This window comes from Muscardinus avellanarius (genome assembly GCF_963383645.1).
Source record: "Muscardinus avellanarius genome assembly, chromosome: 2".
Taxonomy (NCBI): domain Eukaryota; kingdom Metazoa; phylum Chordata; class Mammalia; order Rodentia; family Gliridae; genus Muscardinus; species Muscardinus avellanarius.
The window spans coordinates 61,608,132-61,632,161 of record NC_137787.1 but is presented as its reverse complement, the minus strand read 5'-3'; the positions used below and the strand labels follow the sequence as shown (position 1 = coordinate 61,632,161).

General features: G+C 41.7%; 1 protein-coding gene across 2 annotated transcripts in view; it reads right to left on the bottom strand.

Annotated features, from left to right (window-relative positions):
• Window positions 1-8,471, bottom strand: part of WIPF1 (WAS/WASL interacting protein family member 1) — a gene marked incomplete at its 3' end in the record, with an annotated part of 28,115 nt that extends 19,644 nt beyond the window's left edge. For both annotated transcript variants that reach the window (XM_080690343.1, XM_080690344.1), the window contains exons 1-2: window positions 8,206-8,471; window positions 3,830-3,959 (exon numbers count right to left, since the gene is read on the bottom strand). In XM_080690343.1, coding sequence (XP_080546469.1) covers window positions 3,830-3,959; window positions 8,206-8,256 — 181 coding nt within the window. In that variant the 5' untranslated portion in view covers window positions 8,257-8,471. The remainder of the gene's footprint in view (window positions 1-3,829; window positions 3,960-8,205) is intronic.
• Between the last annotated feature and the right edge of the window lie 15,559 nt (window positions 8,472-24,030).

The following is a 24,030-nucleotide window of genomic DNA, read 5'->3' as shown; positions in this document are numbered from 1 at the left end:
TTATTTTGAAACAGGGTCTCACTAAGTTGCAAAGGGCCTCACTAAGTGGCTGATGCTGGCCATGAACCTACGCTCCTCCTGTCGCAGCTTCCCAAGTCGTGGGACTACAAGGTGCACCGCCACGCCTGGCCAGTTTTCGAACTTTTATGATATATGTTACACATGCTTCTTGTTAGGGTTATGCTGAATACATTTCTGTTGGAATTGTGGAGGGACATTTTTCCTGTTATATTTTATAATTTATTACTAGCATTAAATTTCATTTGATATCTAATAAGCCTCTATGCTAGATATCCTAAATTAAAATTTGCAAAAAAATTATAATCTTGTATTTTCGTGTGTGTGTGTGTGTGTGTGTGTGGTGTGTGTGTGTGTGTGTGTAGCATGTAAATAAAAAGGTTTTGCCTCCTCTTTTCTTTCTTTCTTTTTCTTTTTTTGTGGTACTGGGAATTGAACCCAGGGTCATTCTACTCCCATCCCTTTTTATTTTTACTTTGAAACTAGGTTGTTGAGAGTCTGGATAAATTGCTGAGGCTGGTTTTTTTTTTTGTTTGTTTGTTTATTTTTGTGGTACTGGGGTTCCTGGAAGCCCTTCTACCTCCAGACTACACTCCCAGATCTATTTTATACTTTTTATTTAGAAACAGGGTCTCTTAAGCCAGGGTGTCTGGCTTCGAACCTGCATGATCCTCCTGTCTCCACCTCCCAAGCGTGGGGATTATAAGCGCAAGCCACCACACCTGGCGTTCTGAGGCTGGTTTTGAACCTGCAATCCTTGTCTCAGCCACCATGCCAGGCTGCCTCTTCTTTTCTAAGAGTTGTGTATCTTTTTTATTTCTCCCACTGTGGTACTGGTAATTGAATCCAGAGGCTTTCTACTTCCAAGCTACACTCCAGTCCCTTTATTTTTTCATTTTTAAAAATTATTTTTTGCCCTATTTTTTAAATCCATCCTTCCTTCCTTCCTTTTTTGCGGGTCTGGGGATGTAACCCAGGGGCATTCAACCTCCAAACTACACTCCCTGCCCTATATTTTACTCTTTATTTTGAAACAGATTCTCACTGAGTTGCAGAGGGCCTCACTAAGTAGCTGAGGCTGTCCGCGAACCACGATCCTCTGGTCTCAGCCTCCCGAATGCTGGGATTACAAGCGTGAACCATCATGTCTGGCAATTTTTTAAATTATTTTTATTTTTTTTTTATTTTTGGTGGCACTGGGGATGGAACCCTTCTACCTCTGGGCTACACTCCCAGACCTATTTTATATTTTATTTGGAAACAGGGTCTTTTAAGCCAGCGAGGCTGGCTTCAAACCTGCGCGATCCTCCTGTCTCAGCCTCCCAAGCGCGGGGATTACAAGTGTGCGCCACCATGCCTGGCTTTATTATTTTATTTTGAAACAGGGTCTCGCTAAGCTGGGGAGAGTCTCACTAAGTTGCTAAGGCTAGCCTCACATATGCAATCTTCCTGTCTCAGTTTTCCAAGTATTGGGGTTACAGGTGTGAACCACCATGCCTGGCAGAGTTGTGCATCTTATTTCTGTTTTATATAGGACATTGCTTTGATGGCTAAACTTTCAGAAAAATGTAAATTATTGACTCTGCTATAGGCAACCATTTTTTGATTTTTATGAGAATGCCTCTAATATTTTAAAGTGAAATATTAACCTAATGAAATAGGTTTTCTGGATAACTCTTTGTTTTGGTTGGCTGTCCTGGTCTTTATAGAAGAATGTTTACAGCTTCTCTGGCCTCTACCCTCTAGGGGTCTGCTACCTCCACCAGAGTTGTGACAATTAAAGGATGTTTCACATGCAAACCAAATGCAAAATCATCTACGAACTCTGCCACTTGAAAAAGCTCATGACACCACTATAGGTGTAGGCAAGAAACATCACATTTTATTTTGCCCCATTAAATGAAGCACACTTTGCAGGGCATGGTGGTGTACACTTGTAATCCCAGCATTTGAGAGGTGGAGACTTGGAGGATCACGGTTCGCGGACAGCCTCAGCTACTTAGCGAGGCCCTTTGCAACTCAGTGAGACTCTGTTTCAAAAATAAAAAGACTAAAAAATAGGGCTGGGGGTGTTGCTTGGAGATACAATGCCCCTAGGTTCCAACCCCAGTACCAAAAAAAAAAAAAAAAAAAAGCAGCAGCACACTTTTAAACATCTCTGAGCAGCTGAAGGGGAGAGGGATGAACACACAGACTTTGAAGGACACAGTGAGTTTCTACCAGTGGATGAAGGAATAGGCCCTGATGGTCCAGCGTTCTTCAACATTAGTGGGGACTTCCCATGCATGCCTGTTTTTAAAAGTACTTTTATTGATGCACTGTATCTATACATCACAGTGAGATTCACAGTGATTCATCAACGCCTGCACGTGTCACTTGCACACTCATCTCTTCCGAGCCCCAGACTCCCTCTTACAGTGAAGAGAGCCATTCACCTCTGCCCTAAAATTCTGTAGCTTTTCTGGCCCAAGCACATTTTAACTTAAAAGTCAGACTGAATCAATCAAGAGTTAAGAACCCTATAGTTCCCTTTTTGATGCCTGGTGCATTCTTGTTTTTATACCTTGCCTGGTAACAGCAGCATTCAAAGGCCTTATCTTGATCTTTCTCTTCCTCTTTTCTATTTTCCTCCTGCACCTACATTCTCGTTTAATTCTGACTGATTCTCCTTCCTTTTCTTCCTATTAGGCAACTTTACCAGAGGTTACCCCAAACACTTTTAATCTGTTTGTGTGTGTGGGGGGTATTGAGGATCAAACCCAGGGGCATTCTACCTTTGAGCTACACCCCCAGCCCTATTTTGTTTTGAAACAGGGTCTCACTAAGTAGCTGGGGCTGGCTACTAACCTGCGTCTCCTGTTTTAGTCTCCCAAATACTGGGATTACAGACGTGCACCACCACACCCAGCTCTTTTAATCTTCTACTCTGCCAAAATCCTGCCTCATTCTTCACTGTCTACAAAGCTCCATTTGGTGATATTTGAAAGGTCAGTGTATTTCCTATTGAGTCTCCGTGGGATCTGTGGTCTAGGACAAATCCTTGTGACAACTGGTGGGCAGTAGAAAAGGTCTAGGAATGTGAATGGACTCTCAAGACCTGATTACTAATTCTTATTCGATTCTAGTCATGGGTAACTTTTCATTCTGTTGTATTGTATGTTTGTTTGTTTATACACACCCTTCCTTGTTGCAGAAAGTATCTGATTCAGATGGGTAGATAAGCATGGGTACAATCTCATTTCTTCTTTCTCTAAGCTCCTAGTAGTAATAACTTAAATTTGAATTGCGCTTTCCAAACAAGGTGCTTTTACAAGCAGTATCTCATTTGAAGCTCGCAAGAAATTCATGAGTAGGTATCATCTCCGCTTCACAAATGAAGACGATGAGGCACAGAGATGGCACATGATGGGTGTTGCCAGGACTGGCCCCACATCCTTTGATTACAAGCTTAGAGCACTCTCTATAGTTCATTCTGCCTTTTGGTCTGTGGTGCCAGGAGCAATGGGTTAATCTCCAGAAAGTGCTGTGAATAATCCAGAGAATTGCTGCTGTGTATATCTCGGACAAAGAATTATTATACTGGCTTCCTGTAGCATTAGAGAGGAACCCAAGCCAAAGCTGTGGTCTACAATGAGTGATACAGTACCTTATTTTTCTAGCTTTGCAGCTGTTGTGAATCCCGAAATAAAGAAAGAAAGAAAGAAAGAAAGAAAGAAAGAAAGAAAGAAAGAAAGAGAGAGAAATAGGGGGTATAGGGTTGAATATTAGGCCACAAACACTTATCTGTATGGAAAATAGATTTTTTACTTACTGTCCAATATTGGTGCACTTCTGTCATTGGTGACTGTTTTCTTTAGTTTCTTCCCTTTGTTGATGTCAGAGAGAAGAGCATTTCTCCCGGCTTGTTCCGACTTATTCAAGGTAGGCTTCTCTGTATTGGCCTGAAAAGAAATCACACAAACTTATATGCAGCTATTGGATTAAAGTCATTCACTATAATACTTAGCTGGATCAGTAAGAACATTGGAAGCTTGTTATTAAGGTTCTTGATGTTAGGCTGCAAATTCTCCACAAGTTTTAGACTCTGTGTCATTCTTTTAACATCCAGATGTTTGGGAGCAGATCCAGCAGTACACTGCACTCATTTTTAAGGCAGGAAGAGTCAGTCTCTGATAAAAGTCTTGGAAATTCAAACGAAAGCCTGGCAATAACCAACAGATCCAGGTTAGGGTTAGACAGCAATTCATGAAAGGGGAACTTTAAGTCTGAGAAGATTCTGCAAGATACAATCAGACTTCATTCTTCATGGTGTGTCCTGGAGACATCTTTTAAAACTAAACTGGTACAAGGGAAAAAAATGGTCTCTAAAACACTAAAGTTTTAGGAAACAATTCCCCCTCTGACTACATTGGCAAATGTATTCTTTTTAAAGTCAGATTTACTGAAATATAATTTACATATAGCAAGGCCATCCTTTTAGTTTACAGTTATATGAATCTTGGCAAACATAAAATCATAATCACCACCCACCCCAATCAAGATACAAAATATTTTCATTATCCTAAAATTTCCCTCATGCCCCTTTGGCATAGGTGTTTCTGATTTCAGTCCCTTTAAAAGCTTAACTCAGAGACACTGCAGAGTAGATAAAGGTGCCACTTTAAAATGTTTGAGTATTTTTTTTTTTTTGTATTTCCAGAATTCCTGGGAAGACTCCTTACTGTGAAGTTACATCCTGTTCCTTCAGCTTCATTTTAGCAGTGGGGACATTAGGAGTCCAACACACTGACTCAGAAGCAGGAGTCTGCCCATGTCTGTCTTCACACCTGGGAACTGGCTTAGCCCTGCCGGGTCCCAGGGAGAGTATGGCTGCTCCTAAACTGAAGGTCCTTCCTCAGACCTGGGAGCACCTTCAAGGCTGGCGCCTAGTCCTTCTGAAAGTGGTGTGATTTCAGATGAGCAAGTCAGGACCACAAGAGGTAGAGCTGGAGAAGTGTGTGGCTTGATATGTCACCTAGACTTTTATTATTAGAGTTAGGGGCAGAGGGAGTGCTCAGAAGAATCCTGAGGCAGGCTACATTAAATTACTGTATGTTAAGTTGGGAGAATCTGGAAACAATTAAATTATAAAACACGACTTCCTTATGATAGTAAGAGTTAACACTTACATGGCTTTTACTCTGGGCCAGACACTGTTTTTAGCACTTTATGTGTATTTTTTTTATTAGCCCTCATCAACCCTGTGAGTTATTATTTCTGTTTTATGAACAATGAAAGGGAAGCAGAGGGAGGTAAATCATTTACTCTGGTCACTAGTTAGATGGGGGAGGAGCTGGTATTCAAACCCCAGCACAACCTGATGCCAGGGCCTTTCCTATAATCTGACAGACAGAAGGGTAAATGTGGGCTTTAAAATGCCCCTTCCCTGTGCACCCATAATCTTCTCTAGATGTAGCCTGTTCAGAGCTTCTCGGCAGTCCATCCAGCTATAAAAATTACCTGCGGTCTTAATTTTAAGAATGAAAATAAGCTAAGGCCTTGGGGGTTAACTGACATGTCCACTCTGGATTGCTTCATGATTCTGGATTATGTCAGCAGCTGTCAGTAGCCACCTGCTCTGCTCCAAAATATATGTTAACACGGACCTCCTCGGGGGCTGGCTTCTCGCTTGAGGCAGACAAGGGCTCTCTGTGAAGTTGTTCCACCAGGGCAGTGTCCCATGATGGACACCAACCTGCCTTCCCCTTTTCTTCTTTCTACATCCTATTTCTCCAGGATCTCACTTTGAGTTATATAATAATGGATACAAATGAGTTGGCAGTATAAACAAAGGTTTCCTAAACTTTATTTTGGTGCAACATTCATGATTTTTCATCTTCTTATATCACTTGTATTATTGATTATTTAATTTTTCATTAAGCCAAATCACTATTTTACTTACTATACTATTTCTCGATAAATATTTTCTATTAAATTAGCTCACTATTAAGCCCTGGGTTTGAGGTTTAGAACATATATTAAATAAGTATACAAAGCCGGGGATGGTGGCTCATGCTTGTGATTCTAGTACTTGTGGCGCTGGGACAGGAGGATCGCAGGTTCGCAGCCAGCCTCAGCTACTTAGGCCCTCCAAAACTTCATGAGACCCTGTTTCAAAATAAAGACTAAAAAATAGGGCTGGGGTTGTAGCTTGGAGGTAGACTGTCCCTGGGTTTCATCCTCAGTAAAACACACACACACACACACACACACACACACACACACACACACACACACTATATATATATATATATATATATATATATATATATATTACATATATATGCAAGATTAAGCATTAAAATAAGCACTAACATTTAAAAAAATCCATGTACTACTCAGCAGTAGTATACAACTCTCACTTTTGGAGAAATGTAGATAAATTAATCCCACTCTATTAGTCAGATCAAAGCTTCTCAAACTTATCCTTGCAAAAGATGATTTTTTGTTTGTTTTTTGTAATACTGGGGATTGAACCCAGGGGCATTATAACTCTGAGCTACACTCCTAGTACTTTTTTTTTTTTTTGGTGGTACTGGGGTTCCTGGAAGCCCTTCCACCTCTGGGCTACACTCCCAGACCCATTTTTACATTTTTATTTGGAAACAGGGTCTCCCAAGCCAGCGCGCGCGGCTGGCTTTGAACCTGTGCGATCCTCCTGTCTCCGCCTCCCAAGCGCGGGGATTACAAGCGTGCGCCACCACGCCCGGCGTACTTTTTGTTTTTAAAACAGGGTCTTGCTAGATTGCTGAGAATTTCTCTGTGTTGTTGAGGCTCTTCTTGAACCTGGGACTCTTTGGTCTCAGCCTCTCAAACACTGGGATTACAGTTATGCACTACTGTGCCCAGCTGCAAAGGACAAGTTTTAAAAATATTTTTTCCCCAATCCATCATGGACTGGCATTTTGTAAAATAACAATGAATTATTATAAAAACAAATTTATATTTTTTTTCTATTAGGAAGGGTCAACAGAACTTTACTCTCTTGCAGACCCTGGGGCCAATAGTTTTCAGTAAAGCAGTAGCAGAATGAGTCCTAAAAAATACAAATAAAATCCAATTTTAGAAACAGACATATAGATATCATCAAATTGCTTTTTGTTTCTAAACTAAGAAATAGAAACTAAAACTCTCAGCCTCTGTCCTTACCCCTTCAGGATTCTAATAAGCAGTCGGAGGACCACATACATGTTATGTAGCAGTGAGCTAGCCGATAGTTCTTCCCAGCCAAGTTCCAACTTCAGATCAATTATATAAATGTGTTCCATGGAAACCTGGAACAAGAGACTTTTTCTCTCTGAGCCTCAGTTTCTCCATATGAAAAGTGAAAGGACCATCACTCTGAGGATGCTCAGCAGTGAAGGCTGCAGGCGCCAACCTGGTGGCTTCCTAGAAGAGGGTTCACTAGCTCCCCCAACAGGCCTATCAAAGGACTGGGACCAATGCAGTGAAGAAATTCCTGTGGGAGGTAAACATTGAACTGCAAGGATAGGTTTAAAGTCAGTGTGCGGAGGACAGCAATAATATTTATCAAAAAGAGTACGGGAGCCGGGCATGGTGGCGCACGCTTGTAATCCCCACACTTGGGAGGCGGAAACAGGAGGATCGCGCAGGTTCGAAGCCAGCCGCACTGGCTTAAGAGACCCTGTTTCCAAAAATAAAAATATAGGTCTGGGAGTGTAGCCCGGAGGTAGAAGGGCTTCCAGGAAGCCCAGCACCACCAAAAAAAAAAAAAAAAAAAAAAAAGAAGAAGAAGAAGGCTGAAGACACTTATTGATGCACTGCAGACAGAAACCTGGGCTTCTGGATGGTCCTGCCTAGAACTTAAAGACTAGACATTAAGTTCACATGAATGGAAACATGCTTGCTGACCTTAGAACTACTCCTGCAAACCTGTCTTGGGCCATCAAGTTTCCTTGGATGGACAAGACCGAGGAAACCTAACGCTCCACATTCCATGATCATCGCAGGAGACGTTAACCAAACACACCCTTTGTGTTGTTTGGATCACAGAGTCTGAGGGTTTGGTTTACACCGGGCCTTGGCAAAGCATGCTGTATCCACACCTACACCGGAATGCAAATGCACCTTGTTTGACTATGTTTGGCTTGCTTTATGCATAGAAGTGACCGGAGAGGAGACACTCACCAGCGCGAATGTTGGCGGCGGTGGGGGCGCCGGTGGGGGAGGGACAGGCATCTTGGGTGGTTACACTTTCAACAGTCTTGCTGATAAATCTGTAAAAACAAAACACATTCACATATTAGACTTCTTAGTAATACTCTCCTAATCTTCCTTACGAAACCAAGTGATACCTTCATGACAGTCAATTTTTTTTTTTTTTTTTGGTGGTACTGGGGTTCCTGGAAACCCTTCTACCTCTGGGCTACACTCCCCGACCTATTTTATACTTTTTAAAATTGGAAACAGGGTCTCTTACGCCAGCGCGGCTGGCTTCGAACCTGCGCCATCCTCTTGTCTCCGCCTCCCAAGCGCGGGGATTACAAGTGTGCGCCACCACACCCGGCCATGCCGGTCAATTTTTTTTTTTTTTTAACACAGGAGGGTTAACTTCTTTCACTTATTGCTCAGAATAAACTGTTGACCCTAGCAGGGGGTGCTCCTGAACCAATGTGCTTGAAGAGACTGGAAGCCAAATCTGGTGCTCACACTGCCCAGTTCCGCCCCATCACAGCACAATATATCAGAATGAGAGGGCTTTGGGCCTGTGACTCGGGTAAGCAGGAAGGATTTCACACAACTATTAGAAATATGTCCCTTTCAGCTTTGATGGAAAACAAATATACTACAAGTGACTCCTCTTCCTCCCTCATTCCTTTCTTACTTTTTTACTTTCTCACCTCTCAGGCCCCCATGAATTGGTTTCAGCATTTTAAGAAGATCCCTAAGTTGTCTATAGGCACTAAAATTTGAGAAGCCCTATAAAAGAATTTGAGCCTTAAACCAGTGGGTAGCCGGGAACAATGGCCACCTGAGTAACATAATTTCTTTCTTATTTTTATTTTTTGTGGAACTGGGGATTGAATCCAAGGATATTCTACCTCTGAGCTATATCTCCAGCCCTATTTTATTTTTATTTTTAAATAAGGTCTCGCTAAGTTACTGTGTCCTGGCCTTGAACTTTTGGTCCTCTTTCTCAGCCTCTCAAGTACTGGGATTATAGGTGTGCACCACTGTGCCTGGCTGACAAACATAATTTCTATGCTACACAAGTCCAAATTTCAAACAGCAGAATTATTTTTCATTTTCAATAGTTACTTAATTGCAGAAAACTTAAAATATTAATCTAGCTCAATCATTAAAAGTTAATGTGAAAAATTTATATACTGAATCAAATTGTCTCTTTTTTTCTTTTTTGGTACTGGGCAGTGAACCCAGGGCCATTTCTACCTTGAACTATACCCCAACTCTTTTTTGTTTGTTTTGAAAGAGAGGCACACAAGGTTGCCAAGAGTCACACTACAATGCTGAGACTGCTCTTAAACCTGTGATCAAATACTTTCTGTTGAAATAATGCTGGATGGCTTGCTTTCGGCAAACAGAAACAAGAAGGAAAAGCTGTAAGACATTACTAGACTTGTAACAGCCATTGGAAAACAAGAATTAAGACAGTGGGAAACAGTTTGTTCCAGGTGGGCTGTCTAAAAAATGGAATTTAAAGCATTCCACAGTTGCAACAGCAGTTATCACACGTCTTGAGAACCAACTGGATCCAGGCTTACGTTGTCACTAATGCCTAAAGCCTAAAGCAACACAGCAACTAGCACAACTGTGGTCATTTTATAGCTGAGGATGCTGAGACTCACAAGAAAAGGAGCCACTCAGTAAAACACCCCAAGGCAATTCCTTCAAATCATCCTCTTTGGGTCCCTGCTCTCCCACTGGTTAACACAGCCATGCTCTCTACCCTTTTAAGCACTGACAGGGGAGTTAACTAGTGCTATAGCTCACCTAGTAACTACACTGGAATCTGTTTTTTAATCAGACAATCTCAGACAAGGTTTTTTTTTCCAGATGCATTCCTTAAATTGGTCTCTCCTGCATAACACCAATCTATCCCCTGTAGGCCAACTGGGCACTGAAAGCAGGGCTCGGTGCCACCTATAAAAAGAGGGCTCTCCTGCTGCAGGAGGCACCTCCAGAGGCCTGAGAGCTGGGTATCTCCTAGGACTAAGAGGAAGGGCAGGGATCTGAAGGTGAATTCAGGTCTGATGATGAAAAATACTGGAGCCAAAACTCTGGTATTAACAGAGCTGGAGATGGCAGCTTCCGGAGGCAGGGGTAGCCTGGCTGGTACAGTGGGCCTGAGATGGGCTCCAGGCACAGTGCATCTGTGCTCAGTTGGTGCAGTTTCCTTCAAGACTTATTTCATCTTACTCCATGTTTACCAACTAACTTTCTCTCATCTTGCTATGATAACACCTAGGAAGGTATGGATTCTAGTCAACTCATAGGAATCCCGTGTGCTTAAATCTCATGAGTCAGCTTCTGGTTACAGAGATCTGTTCTATAGAGCTCAGGGGCTACATGGTAGAATGGGTACCTTTCTGGAGGACTGCTGCCCTGAAAGAATTCCTTATTTTACAATCTCTGCTGTTGCTGTTTTAGTACTGTTTGTGCAATAATTGATTTATAAATAAAGTTCTGGATCACAACTCCAAGGTGACTGTGAACTTCGTGGTCCAGAGGGCTAGTATAGAAGAGACAGCAAAGGTCTTGGCTGGGGCCATGGCCAGCTTGCCGAAACAAGCAGGAAAGCCAGGTCTCGGGGAACAGGAAGCTATCAAAGGCTTCAGGGTCTTGCAAAAAGTGGGGCCTTCCCTCCTGGCTCCCCAGGATAAAGAGGGAGAGGGAATCTGTAGGTGAGTCTCCAACTTTCTTTTTTTTTTTTTTTTTGGTGGTACTGGGGTTCCTGGAAGCCCTTCTACCTCCGGGCTACACTCCCAGACCTATTTTTTATACTTTTTTATTTGGAAACAGGGTCTCATAAGCCAGCGCGCGCGGCTGGCTTCGAACCTGCGTGATCCTCCTGTCTCTGCCTCCCAAGCGCGGGGATTACAAGCATGCGCCACCACGCCCGGCAGTTTCCAACTTTCTAATGCAGAACTAAGTACTCTCTTCTCCTCCACCTCTGAGGACATTTGTTGCCATTTTCTTTATCTCTATCTCTCACTACCGTCCAGATGAGCTATCCCCATGCCCACCTGAAGGCTCATGCACTCCTTGCTCTGTCCTAGCTGGACAGTTTTTGGGCAAGGTCAAGACTTCTCTTGAACCTTGAGGAAAGTGTGAGAAACCCCAGACTCCAATCCTGCCACTCACTCACCACATGGATCAGAGACCAATTTCATATCCCCCCAGGCTGGGCCCACCGCCAGACCCATTTCTTGGCTGTCTTCCCACCAGGTGGTGGACTCTACCAGGTCTCCTCATTACCTGGCATGAAGGGTCTCACTAACTATGTGTTTGAAATAAGAGCCAGAGATCACACAAACAGGCCAAGTACTCGCCATTAGAACAGCTCTTAGCATCACCTCTATTGCACTGTGCAGCTTGGGCAAAGAATTAGCCCTATTTCAGAGAGGCCTGCTAACATTCAGTACTAGGACTTGCTTTCCTGGAAGCCCCTAACTTCCCCAGTAAAGACTCCAAGGCTTGGGAAGAGGAGGGGATTCCCTCCTTCCATAGAGTTAACAGCTCACATCTGAGTCAGAAGTGGGCCTTCCTGAAGGGTCGTGGTACCAGAGCACCGACCCAAACAGACAGGGTTTTCCTTTCTGGGTCTATGGGGTCCATGGATAGGATTAGGATCTCATGAACTTGGATAAAAAAAAGTGACCATCATTTAGCATTTCCTTCAGTTACAAATGTAGGCCACCAATCATAGTATGAGACCCCTTCACCAATAGTTTTTCATATAATACTTTCATGTCATGTTACAAGTGCTGCAGATATCTTGAAATCCTGTCAAAGTTTAGATCCACTGCCAAATCTTATCGCGTAAGTCATCAAAAAGCATATATTACAATATAATTAATTTCCTTTGTTAGCCTTTATTTTATTTTATGCACTTAAAAATAGTCATAGAGCTGGGCATGGTAATCCCAGTTGTAAGGGGGCTGAGACAGAAGCATTGTAAGTTTGAGGCCAGCCTCAGCAATTTAGTGAGAACTTGTTTCAAGATTAAATAAAATAAAAGTGCTGGGGTTGTAGCTCAGCGGCAGAATGCCCCTGGGTTCAATCTCCAGTTAAAAAAAAGTTTTTGTCACAGAAGGTCCTTAAGGCTTTAGTCTTGGAAATGAGAGTGAGACATGAGACCTGGGTTAGGTGAGTTTAGTTCTGAATTTTTGCTCTGCCCCCTAATAACCTGAGGGCAAGAATGCGACCTCTCTGGGCCTTCCTTCCCCTCTGTTAGTGGAGAGCTGCTGGGAGGATTAGGTGAAATGTGGTGTCACCATGGCTCTGGAGAGCAGGGCCTCAGTGGGATCGAGGATTAGTCCTCTTGAGGAAGAGGACAGCTTCTGCTAGTGTGCAGGTTGCTGGGCACCTAGCAGAGGGATGACCTGGGCTGAGGGGAGGGGCCCTGGCTCTGCCCGTGTGGGTGTGGGGTAAGGAGGCAGCCTGGTCACTGGGCCTCCAGGCTGTGTTTGGTCCTTTCCTCAGAAGATGGAGACACTGCAGGGAAAGCAGCTCTGTCCTGGGGCCAGAAGGGGCCCTTGAACAAGGGAAAGGCCTACGCCCCAAGGTGCAGTCTGGCATCTCCTGTGTCCTGTCCTCCCCACAGGCCAGGGTCCCTACCGCTGGCCAATCGCAGACCACGCACTGCCTTCCCACCCAACCCATCCAGCACTGAACTTTTAAAAATACACACCTTGAGATTTAATTTCTTTTCAAGAATCATTTCAGGGTTAAATAATTTTCACCATAGGGAAAAAAGTCAGGCTTTCTCAAATGTTCACCTTGTGTACAGGGTTTTATATGTGCAAAGAAAACCCCAGCGATAGAAAAGGCTTTTGTTTTCACACACACGTGTTAGGAACTGAGTTATATCTCCCACCAATTCATATGTTGAAGCTCTAACCCCTAGCAGCTCAGAATGGGACCGTGTTTGGAGACCTGGCTTTGAAGAGATGATTAAAATAAAATGAGACAACTGGGGTGGAGTCTAATCCAATATGATTGATGTTCTTGCAAGAGAAAGAGACACCAGGAAGTGCACCCACAAAGGCAGAGCCAAGTGCAGACAGCAGGAGCAGCCATCAGGCCAACCAGGCAGTCTCAGGAGAAAGCAACCCTACCCACACCTTGATCTTGGACTTCTAGCCTCCAGAATTGTGAGAAAATAACTTTTTTTTGTCATTTGAGCTACTCATCTGTGGGATTTGCTATGGTAGCCCTAAGTTTTAACAACACACATTTGTTTGTTATCCATTGTGGAAATAGGATGATGACTTTTTCATCAATTGATTCCTCACCCAAGATACATCTGGACTGTCATACATTAAAAAAAATTAAAAAGCCTAAACCCTAGTATATGAGTGACTGACAAAGCTTTAGTTAATGACTTAGTAAATCACCCCCCCCAAAGCATTAAATTTTAGGTGAAAAACAGTTTGGGAGGGGAAGGAATTATCATTAAACTTTTATAAAGCAGCTGGCCCTATGAGCTGAGAGAACACAGAGGAGCACTTTCATAAGTGATTTAGAAAGTACTGGTTCTTTACATGCGCGTTGTTTACATGCTCGTGCACACACAGTGTATTTAGACATTCTAGAATTTCCTGGTTCTGTGAATGAATAGTTTGCCATCACTGGTTTTACTATAACACTATTAGCAACATCTTGGTTGAATACTCACATTAGGCAGCATCCTTCATGGTGATACATACATGATCCCAGACCAACTGGGACATCTTGTAGCCTGGACCCATTTACTAACTGAATGACATTGTCTACAGAAACACCTTGCAAGAAAGAGAATCGCCAGTCCATTTTCCTCTCTAGAAGGAGCAGCTTCTCCCTAATGGTGTGGTCAACAGAGGCTCAGCCACCACTCCTAGCTTAGTCTAGACATGCTCAGAAAACTCATGGCTTCTTCAGTATGCTAGGAAAGCAGAATTAAAAAGATCAATCCCAGCTGGGTGTGGTGGCGCTCGCTTGTAATCCCTGCACTTGGGAGACTGAGACAGGAGGATTGTACAGGTTCGGAGCGGAGCCAGCCTCAGCTACTTAGTGAGGCTCTCAGCAACTTAGTGAGACCCTGTTTCCAAATAAAATATAAAAAATAGGTCTGGGAGTATAGCCCAGGGGTAGAAAGCCCTTGGGTTCCACCCCCATTACCGAGAAAAAAAAAAAAAAAAGACCAATCCCTTTAGGATTAATACAGCTGGCTCCTTAGTTTTCCTAGCCAATTTAAAGTTCATTCTAGAGCTGACTCCATGAGGCCCATGGTATAGAATGACTGGAGGAGGGGAGAGGTTTCCAACAGCCCCCATGGACACAGCTGCCAGGCCTCAGCACACTGGTCTCTACTGCTGGGTGGGGGTGGGTTCTACTAGAAAAGACAGAGACAGTTTTATCCAGTTGTTTTTATTACTATTGTGGGCAATTTGAAAATAGAAAGCATTTTACTCTATAAATCTTGCCAAGTCATCCTCAAGTACTATCCTTAAAAAAACAAATGAATGGGAGGGAACTGAAAAGATTGAATTAGTAAAGGGGCATTTTATTTGCTCTCTGTGGGGGAAGTTTGGGGGGATATCCCAGAAACAATACAAGCGGACAGATCCAGAGGTCCAACTGCTCTCTTGCTCTCATTATTTCCCAGTCTTTATATTTTATTTTTAATATGGCTCTTTGTGGTAGTGGGGATTAAACTCAGGGGCATTCTACCTATGAGTTATATCCCCAGCCTATTTGTTTTTTATTTTGAAACAGGGTCTCGCTAAGTTGTTGAGGGCTTCGCTAAGTTGCTGAGGTTGGCCTGGAACCTGTGATCCTCCTGTCTCAGCTTCCCAAGTACTGGGATTGCAGGCGCATGCCACAATGCCCGGCTTTTGAAATATACTTTTATTGGCACATTGTAATTATGCCTCATAATGAGGTGCAGAGTAATAGAAAGATACATTCACACAACACTTGGTGTGTTTCCCTCTGGACCCCACCCCACTCTCTTCCCTTCTCCGTAAATGTTATTGAGATTGAGACTGATAAGTTCATATGTGCACGTAGCATTACTTTAGCTGCTTCCTTCATCTCAAGTCTCCTCCTCCACCTCCCCGGCCCCAACCCCCCACCACTTGACGGGTCTCTCTCCTCCTTTATCTGAAGCCGCTTTTGTTTCCCAATTTCTTCCTGGCTTCCACATATGAGAGAAAACATACAGCCTTCACTTTTGGAGACTGGCTGATCTCACCTTAGCATAATATTCTCTAGTTCTGTCCATTATCCTGAAAATGGCATACTTTCGTTCTTATTTATGGCTGAGTAAAATTCTACTGTGTGACTATATCCCACAATTTTGTAAGCCATTCATCTGTTGATGGACACCTGGGCTGGTTCCATAACCTCAGCACCCTGGATCCGCTCGGTCTTGTCTTATATAACCTTTGTTTTCATTCTACATATAATGTTCTTATTTTCATGTATGTATTTTTGTGTGCTATGGTGTCTTCAGCTTAGATGTTTTTGTTACTTCCTCCCTCCTGCTTCCAAAAGGAGCATCGTAGAGAACAAAAGATTATACAAAATGAAAGTAAGACACCAAATTTATATTTTAGCTACTAAAGGATGCATTCAATAATAATTAAATTTTAGATGAAAAAGAATTGCAGGCAACTAATCCCCAGAGATGGCCCTTGTTATTTTGATGTGTATCTTTCTAGCTTACAAATACATGCATACTTGCACACCCCTCCCTTGGACTCACTCTCTCTTTTGTACCCGCTCACTCTCTCACTTTCTTTCTCTCCTTCTCCCTCTTTATCACATATATTGTTTGACCAAAATATATTAATATAAGGAAATTTATAATACATATAACTCAACTGTGTTTTAATGAGAAAAGGCTCAAATTCATAGTGAGTTATTACAGCTATAAAAATAATTGCAAGGGCATTCATTACAAAGGCAGTGAATTCAGTCCAAGGTAAATTGCAAAACTAAGATCATCTAGCAAACTCAAAATGATGTGGAAATGCTGAATTTTAAAAAGCACATAGTTTTGAAATTCCTACCCCAAATTATTCTTGATTCTATTATTTAGAGACTCCATGATGCAAACTTAGTTGGATATGTTTAAGATCTGAAAACTAATTAAGATGAATTTGGCTTTGTTCTTCAACTTCCTGTAAAATGCTCAACAGGAAAATTGATGCTCACAGTAAACCACAGTCATCCTGTTTCTTTAACACAATCTTTTCACAGCTGTAGTTGCCAGTAGTTTCTGTTTTACGATCTGAGTCGCCATGCAACCGTCTATGCTTCTCCACTCCCCAGGCATGTTGTTTGGCCATTTTAGAAACTTTTATTAACTTTGCAGAGGCTGTGTGTTGCTGTTCTTGTTACTCCTCCCAGGCTAACAGTCCTCACTCAGAGCAATGAGGCAATCGAATTAAGAGAGAAATCAGAAAAGGCAGCTAGACCAAAGAGGAAGCAAAACGTAGAGAAGTACCCTCTCCTTTCTAAGCAAATCAGCAGCCTCACCCAGTTATTTATCACTGTTATTCACCATTTGAGCTCAATGTACAATGCACACTTGTGCATGGCCTCCCACGTTTCTCAAAATGTACTTGGTCTTTTCTTGCTGACCATCATTTAAAAGTGATGTGTGCATTTCTGCCTCTACCATCTTGTACCCCGTTAACATGTATGACTACAATGCGCCAATAAAAAAATAAAATAACAGTATAAGTGACTCTGCTTAGGTTGTCTTCTCGGTAGCAAAGGTTTATGTCCCTGCTATACTTTAGGGGTCCTGGCTGTTTTACACACATGTTTAGAATTATTTTAGATAAGAAGTTGATTTATTTGGGGGGACAAGGGAAAGGCATTTTTCAAAGAAGACACTTTGAAGCATCTATAATGTTATTAAGATTGGTTAGAAACTTGGGACAAAAACTCAGTTTTTCTCTAAGAGGCATTGCTGGGGAAATAAAGGTTACTATGAAGTGAGGTTCTTTTTAAAATTCACTTTTAGCTGGGCGTGGTGGCGCACGCTTGTAATCCCCATGCTTGGGAGGCAGAGACAGGAGGAGTGCACTGGTTCAGAGCCAGCCTCGCTGGCTTCTGAGACCCTGTTTAAAAAAAAATATATATATATATATGGTCTGGGAGTGTAGCCCGGGCATATAAGCATATAAGGGCTTCCAGGAACCCCAGTACCACCAAAAAAAAATCACTTTTATATATATATTTAAAATTTAATACAAATTCATCCACATCCATGACCTTTTGGTAGTGAGAAAATGAGGTTTAGCTGGGTGATTCACTTACCTGTAATTTAACTGAGGGTAGAGAAAGGCAACCCTGTTTTACTTACCCATATAACTTAAGTGTCAGGTTCTTCCCACATTTCCCAAGTACTCTCTTTAAGAGGCTCAAATCTCAAAGCTAAAATTTTCCTAAATCATCAGCACCCATTTAGTTTTCCCAGAGGAATAAGATCTGCCCGTTTCCAGTACCATGTACACACAAAACACACAAGTCAATGTACTTGATATACTATGCTGATTTTATCATTGAAAGTACAGCCTTGTAATATAAGCAGAAGGGTCACCAGCTTTGCTTTTGAAAAGGTCAAATAACATAGGAAAATATCTTGTTTGAGATCAATCATTTTAAAGATATTTATTGTTGCCGGGCGTGGTGGCGCACGGTTGTAATCCCAGCATCTGGGAGGCTGAGACCTGGAGGATCGTGGTTCGCGGACAGCCTCAGCTACTTAGTGAGGCCCTCTGCAACTCAGTGAAACCCAGCTTCAAAATAAACAATAAAAAATAGGGCAGGGGGGTGTAGCTCGGAGGTCAAATGCCCCTGGTTCCATCCCCAGACCCAAGAAAGAAAGAAAAAGAAAGAAAGAAAGAAAGAAAGAAAGAAAGAAAGAAAGAGAAATTTATCGTTGCTGTGATAATTAAAGCAAAGCATTTGTACTCTCAACTTCCCCAGCCTGGAAAAGGATCTCAAGAAATTGTGCAGCTCATCACAATGGCTTCAGTTTGCACTTGTTTAAAAAAAAAAAAAAAAAGCCGGGTGTGGTGGCGCACGCTTGTAATCCCAGCATTCAGGAGGCCGAGACAGGAGGATGGTAGTTCCGGGACAACCTCAGCTACTTAGTGAGGCCCTCTGCAACTCAGTGAAACCCTGTTTCAAAATAAAGAATAAAAAATAGGACTGAGGGTGTAGTTTGGAGGTACCATGTCCCTGGGTTCTATCCCCAGTACCACACACATACAAAAAAAGAAAGAAAGAAAGAAAGAAAGAAAGAAAGAAAGAAAGAAAGAAAGAAAGAAAGAAAGAAAGACTTCTGAAATTCAGAAAATTTCCTGTATACCCAGCTGTTAGGTGGCCCTATGGAAATTAGCCTCCCTCCAGTTTCCACAATAAAAAAGGATCATACCTACATGACAGGGTTATTCAGAAGATGAATGAGGCAGTGCTTAATGAGTATTAGCGATTTGTTATAAATAAAATAAGCATAAGTAAAGAGCATGACACATACTAAGTGGTCTGTAAACATTACCATCTTTTCCCTTATTTAAACACAAGAAGCCAAGCATGGTGGTGCACACCCATAGTCCTAGTACTCAGTAGGCAGAGACAGTAGGATGGTAGGTTCAAGGCCCTTGAGTTCCACCCACAGTACCATAAATAAATAAATAAATAAATAAATAAATAAATAAATAAAATTGGGCTGGGGTTTAGCTCAGAGGTAGAATGCTCCTGAGCTCAATCTCTAGTACCACAAATTTAATCAATTAATTAAATTGAAATATACAGGAGAAAGAGGCACAAGAAGCTTTAAACCTTAGTCCACATGTGCCCAGCCATGCAAACCTCTGTGTCACAAGTGAATGGTGAAGGGACATGTGTATAAAATGTACTTTTAATTTATCATAAAAACATTTCTTATTCAACTTTTTTTTAGTTTTCATTTTTAGGACTGACGGTTACAAATACAGAGTTTTATTTGGCAGTCTAGGTAAAATGCTCTTTCCAACAAGGGACACACATATATAACAGTTTGGAAAAATAAAACAAGTCAAACTTTAAAGCAGAAATGTTTCACAATTTAAATAGCCAGAAACTTCTCAAGTAAGTGTTGTGTTTGTGAAATGTTAAGCTGACATCAAACGGACATAAAACTCTAAAGGTCTAGGAATTAGGTCGCACACTCCTGCTTACATTTTAGCATAGGTTGGGGGAACTTCCAGTCGATAGCTCCGATCTAGTATTTCATTTCCTCTGCAATGAAGGTGAAATTGCTGCTGGAAACCAGGGAACAATTTTCACCATCAGGAGTTTTCTGGATATTACTGTTCATCCAAAGCACACGTTTCCAAAGCAGGGGTGCTAGGACAAAATACTGACATATATTCATATATATGTGAATGCAAATTTGTCACTGCATCTTTCTGTTTGTTTGCTTAAAGAAAGTAGATCTCCAGAGGGGTGCTGCATAATTTTTTTTTTTAAAGGGGGCAGTACACTAAATAAGTTTGGGAACCTAGGATCCAGAGTATGTGTCACCCTTAATGTTTAGATAATAGAGTCGTTGAAGAGCTGTGTACAAGTAACTCATCGATAAACTTTTCAAAGGGCAAAAGAAAAGCTGGCTGTGGTGTCAGACCTATAAACAGAATTTTGACTAGATCAAATTCCATCTCAGAATCAAGAGAACTCTAGGAGCTAACGCACCATACTCCAAGAGCCATGATTCAAGGGCATCGTGAGAGGATGGCCTCCACACCAGCAGATCCCCACGCCTTCCCAGCTTTTGTCCTGTGCACGCTCGCGCTAGCGTGCCCCCTCTCTCTCTTTCTCTCTCCTGCTACTTTCCTCTGCCTTCCCCCAGTCTGTCTCTCTATTAAGCTGTCTTACATTTTTTTTAATTAGAATCTTTCTGCAGCCTTCTCTTCATTTACTGTATCTCCATTTCTACTGCATACACTAGTTAAGACATTAAATTATTGAAAAGAACTTGTATTTACTGACTGTACTTTTCCTATGTGTTCTTCTAATTTGTTTTAAAAGTTTACCATATATTTCTCCAAGGGAAAAAGGAATACAAGTCAAGTTTTGATGAAAAAAAAAGTTTTTTAATCCTGTTCTGCGGGTTTCTTGATTATACAACTTGAGATTTTAAGATTATATTTTATGCTAAAATATTAATTATATTAAATGTAAATAATTATGATGAATGCCATAAAATCTGATTTGTAGTGGCAGTTGTGCACTCAAAGTTTAGATGTGGACAGAATTATTCTAAAAGACACGTGGTCCTCTTTATAATATACTCTGCTTGGTTTGGAGTTGAACTTAACACACTGCAGCAGTAAAACAGCAACAGCTTCATTCCAAGTATGGTGCTGTGTACCTTATTGTTTCACACTGCCAGTGACTGCCTTCACTTTAAGCATTACTGTTGCTGGCCAAACCAAAGATTCAAAAGCATGGAAAACTGTGCCTTACATGCAAAGGACATGTGTACTGACTTGATTTCCATTTTAAATGGGATGGTGGGGCAAGAAATTTCTGTGGATCCAAATTTGTCTAGTGGTCAGGGACAATTCTACCGAAAATCTTGCTTACATTTTGGCTCAAAACACAAGGTACGTATCACCCACAATCACCATAGTGGACAACAGGAATAAATTACAAGGTTTCCTACTGAAAATTTAACAACTCTATTTCGATATATTATGGCCCATTAAAAGCCATTTAGTTCTCCCTTCTCACTAATAAAGAAAATAAATTTAGGTTGAATACAACTTTTCTTACCGTTAAAGAGTACTGTAGAAAGGCATGACCAGAGACACAGGCAGACAGAGAGCAAGCGAGACAGGAGCCAAGGGGGGAAGCTGTCCCTGAAAACGGCATCATCTTCTAACGCATACGTGGGCTTGTTTCTGGGCGGCCATTTTGGACAAGCTCTGGCCTCTTGTTACTGTGACACCCTGAGTCAGAGGCAGATGTCCTTCTGCGGTACTTGCTTCCTGTCTGATTAATTTGTTGTTTGTTCCTTCCTCCTTTGCTATAGAAAAAGAAACTAGGTTGGTTTTACTTAAGAAGCAAGGAAATAAAAACCCTAAATTTAAAAATAATGAAGTGCTTCTCCTCCCCACAAGGTATAATAAAGTCATTTGGCACAGGGACAAGAAAAGCTTAGCACCTCTATCCAGTTAACAGCCCAACTTTATATTCTAGACACCTCTACAAAATAATTGCTCGTGGAACTTGAGATTCTTTCAGAAGAAGTCTCTGAAAGCATCACTCTCAATTCTAACTATTCCATTTAGTAATAAGGAGAAGAGTCACTCAAGAAATAAAAGCTCTTAAGTACACTGATAATTAGTCTGAGTGATCCTTCCTCATTTACGGAACATTCAAGTGTGCGGGGGGGGGGGGTTACAAATGCAGATGGAGACACAGATCAGGTGTACAAAGCAAATGAGGTTTGAAATGTGATTTGGGTGTCAAAGAATAAATGCCATACAGCCCTAGTTGCTTCAGTTCCTTATCTTTCTAGACCAATATGTTTTGTTTACACCCTCCGTACTTAATGGGGTAATAATAATGCTCCCAGAATATGATTGACAAAACAATACAGAAAATAAGGGCAGAAGGAGTCAGTCTTTTCACCTTTTTGGGGGGGAGCACTGGGGATTAAACCTAGGGGGTATACCTCTGAGCTATACCCCCAGCCCTATTTTGTTTTTTATTTTGAAACAGGGTCTCACTAAGTTGTGCAGGGCATACGTTGTTGAGGCTGGCTGTAAACCTGTGATCCTCCTGTTTTAGCCCATGCTACAGCATCTCATGCAGATCTTGAGAAAGCTCAATCAGGGGACCCGCAAAGGCACAGATCCCCCATGATGTATGTCTAGCATTTCCTTCTTCAAAAATTATTTTAAGACTATTTGGATCAATATGTATAATTGGAATTTTATGTATAAGCATTATAACTAAAATTGAAGGGCAGTGGCTTGTGAGAGACTCAGGCAGCAAAGATTTTTTCCCCCAAGATTAAAGTTTGGGCTAAAGATTAAGTTCAAACTAACCTTAGTTTGGGCCAATATATATGATTAAGTTCAAGCTGGCCTTGTGATGAGATAAAACATACTTTCTATGATTATTTAAAAGTTTGGCACCCTGCCCTGAAGTCTATAAAAAACTTTTTCTGTCCTTAAAGTTCCTGTTTGCATGACTATAAAGATTATAACAAATCCTAAAAAAAAATTAGGAGTAATAAGAAGTAAAAGAAAAATAAAAAAATAAGAAAGAAGTAAGAGAGAAGCTGGAGAAGCTTCCATCAAAATAAAGTTCAAAAAGCTGCCATCTGGTCTCGTGTGTCACTGTCTTCTCTCACGACCTTGACTCTCCTCTCACCAACACACAAACCTGGACTCTTGCTAGGCCTGGACCCTGGCAAGCCCAGGTACCAGGATTACAGGAATGTAACACCATACTCCAGGATTTTTTTTTTTTTCACTTTTAAGGGATTCTTAAGAGGTAGATAGCAATGGGATAGATGAAGACAATATTATATTGGAATCTTGACTGATAAATAGAACTCTCTGAAAGTTTTTTTTTACTTGACCCATCTGAAAGAGTCAAACATATTAGCAATATCAGCCATGTAATTCTAAGAAAACAGTATCAGTAGAAAGCACAGCATAGTAGAAAACAGAAACATATTTTATAAACTAACTTCATTGTAAAATGTGCATATTAGGTCCTGATTCTGCTGGGTTCAGCGCAAAAAGGCATGCCAAGACCATAAAGTACCTGATATTCCCTTCCCTGTAACATGAGAAGACTGGGTAGACCAGTAGCTCTCAGCATGGGTGGTTGTTGGAAATGAAGGAAAGATTTTCAGTTGAGGATGGGGAGCAGTGGGTGTGACTGGTGGAAGAAGGAGCCTGTAGGATTCAGTATTCAGTGTATGGAGCCCGGAATCTAACATTTCCTATGGTGCTTAGAGTAGTCCAATTCTAAATACCAGAAGTGTTCCTACTGAGGAGTACTGGGATAGATGACACCTAAGATTCTTTCAAACTCTGAATTCTCTGAGATATGAACTGAATTTCAAGAGCAGTTCCATGATGCCAGGCCATGGGCATAATTCCTGTAAGTGAGGTATCCAAGGATTAGTTGCTGAGAGTCCACTACTTTGCTTGGAGCGACCTGATTGCATTCCTCTTGTCTAACTCTGGGCCTGGACCCTCAGGGACACTTAATACTGGAATAAATACAGGCATGGGGCTGGACAGAGGCAGAGATGTGTAGCTATCATCCACTTCCTCCTCTGTAAACCCTTGGGACAACAGAAAATTTGATCAACTCAAAACTTAAATGCCTGGGTGAATCTTTGGGGAAGTCTAACTATAGCGGGATCTAAAAACAGTACCTGGGTAATATGATTTTTTAATGTATTTATAGAATTGTTTTGAAGTTCACTAAGTGAGACACCCCAAACACCTCTCCATTTCCCCCAACCCCACTCAGTACACATTCTATTCAGGGCAATTCCCATTCATTAGTGAAAGCCCAGTAAGAGGGCAGTGTGTCACCCAGAAGGCAGGAGCCCCCACTAAAACACAAGGGAGCATCTGTGGAGGATTTGGCTCTGGTTCCATCTTTGGAATGAAAACTTGTAAATGCAGTCAACATTAGACACAGTTATGAGGTGACTGTCACCTTGGACAACAGGTGATGATGCAGAGTCAGATGATA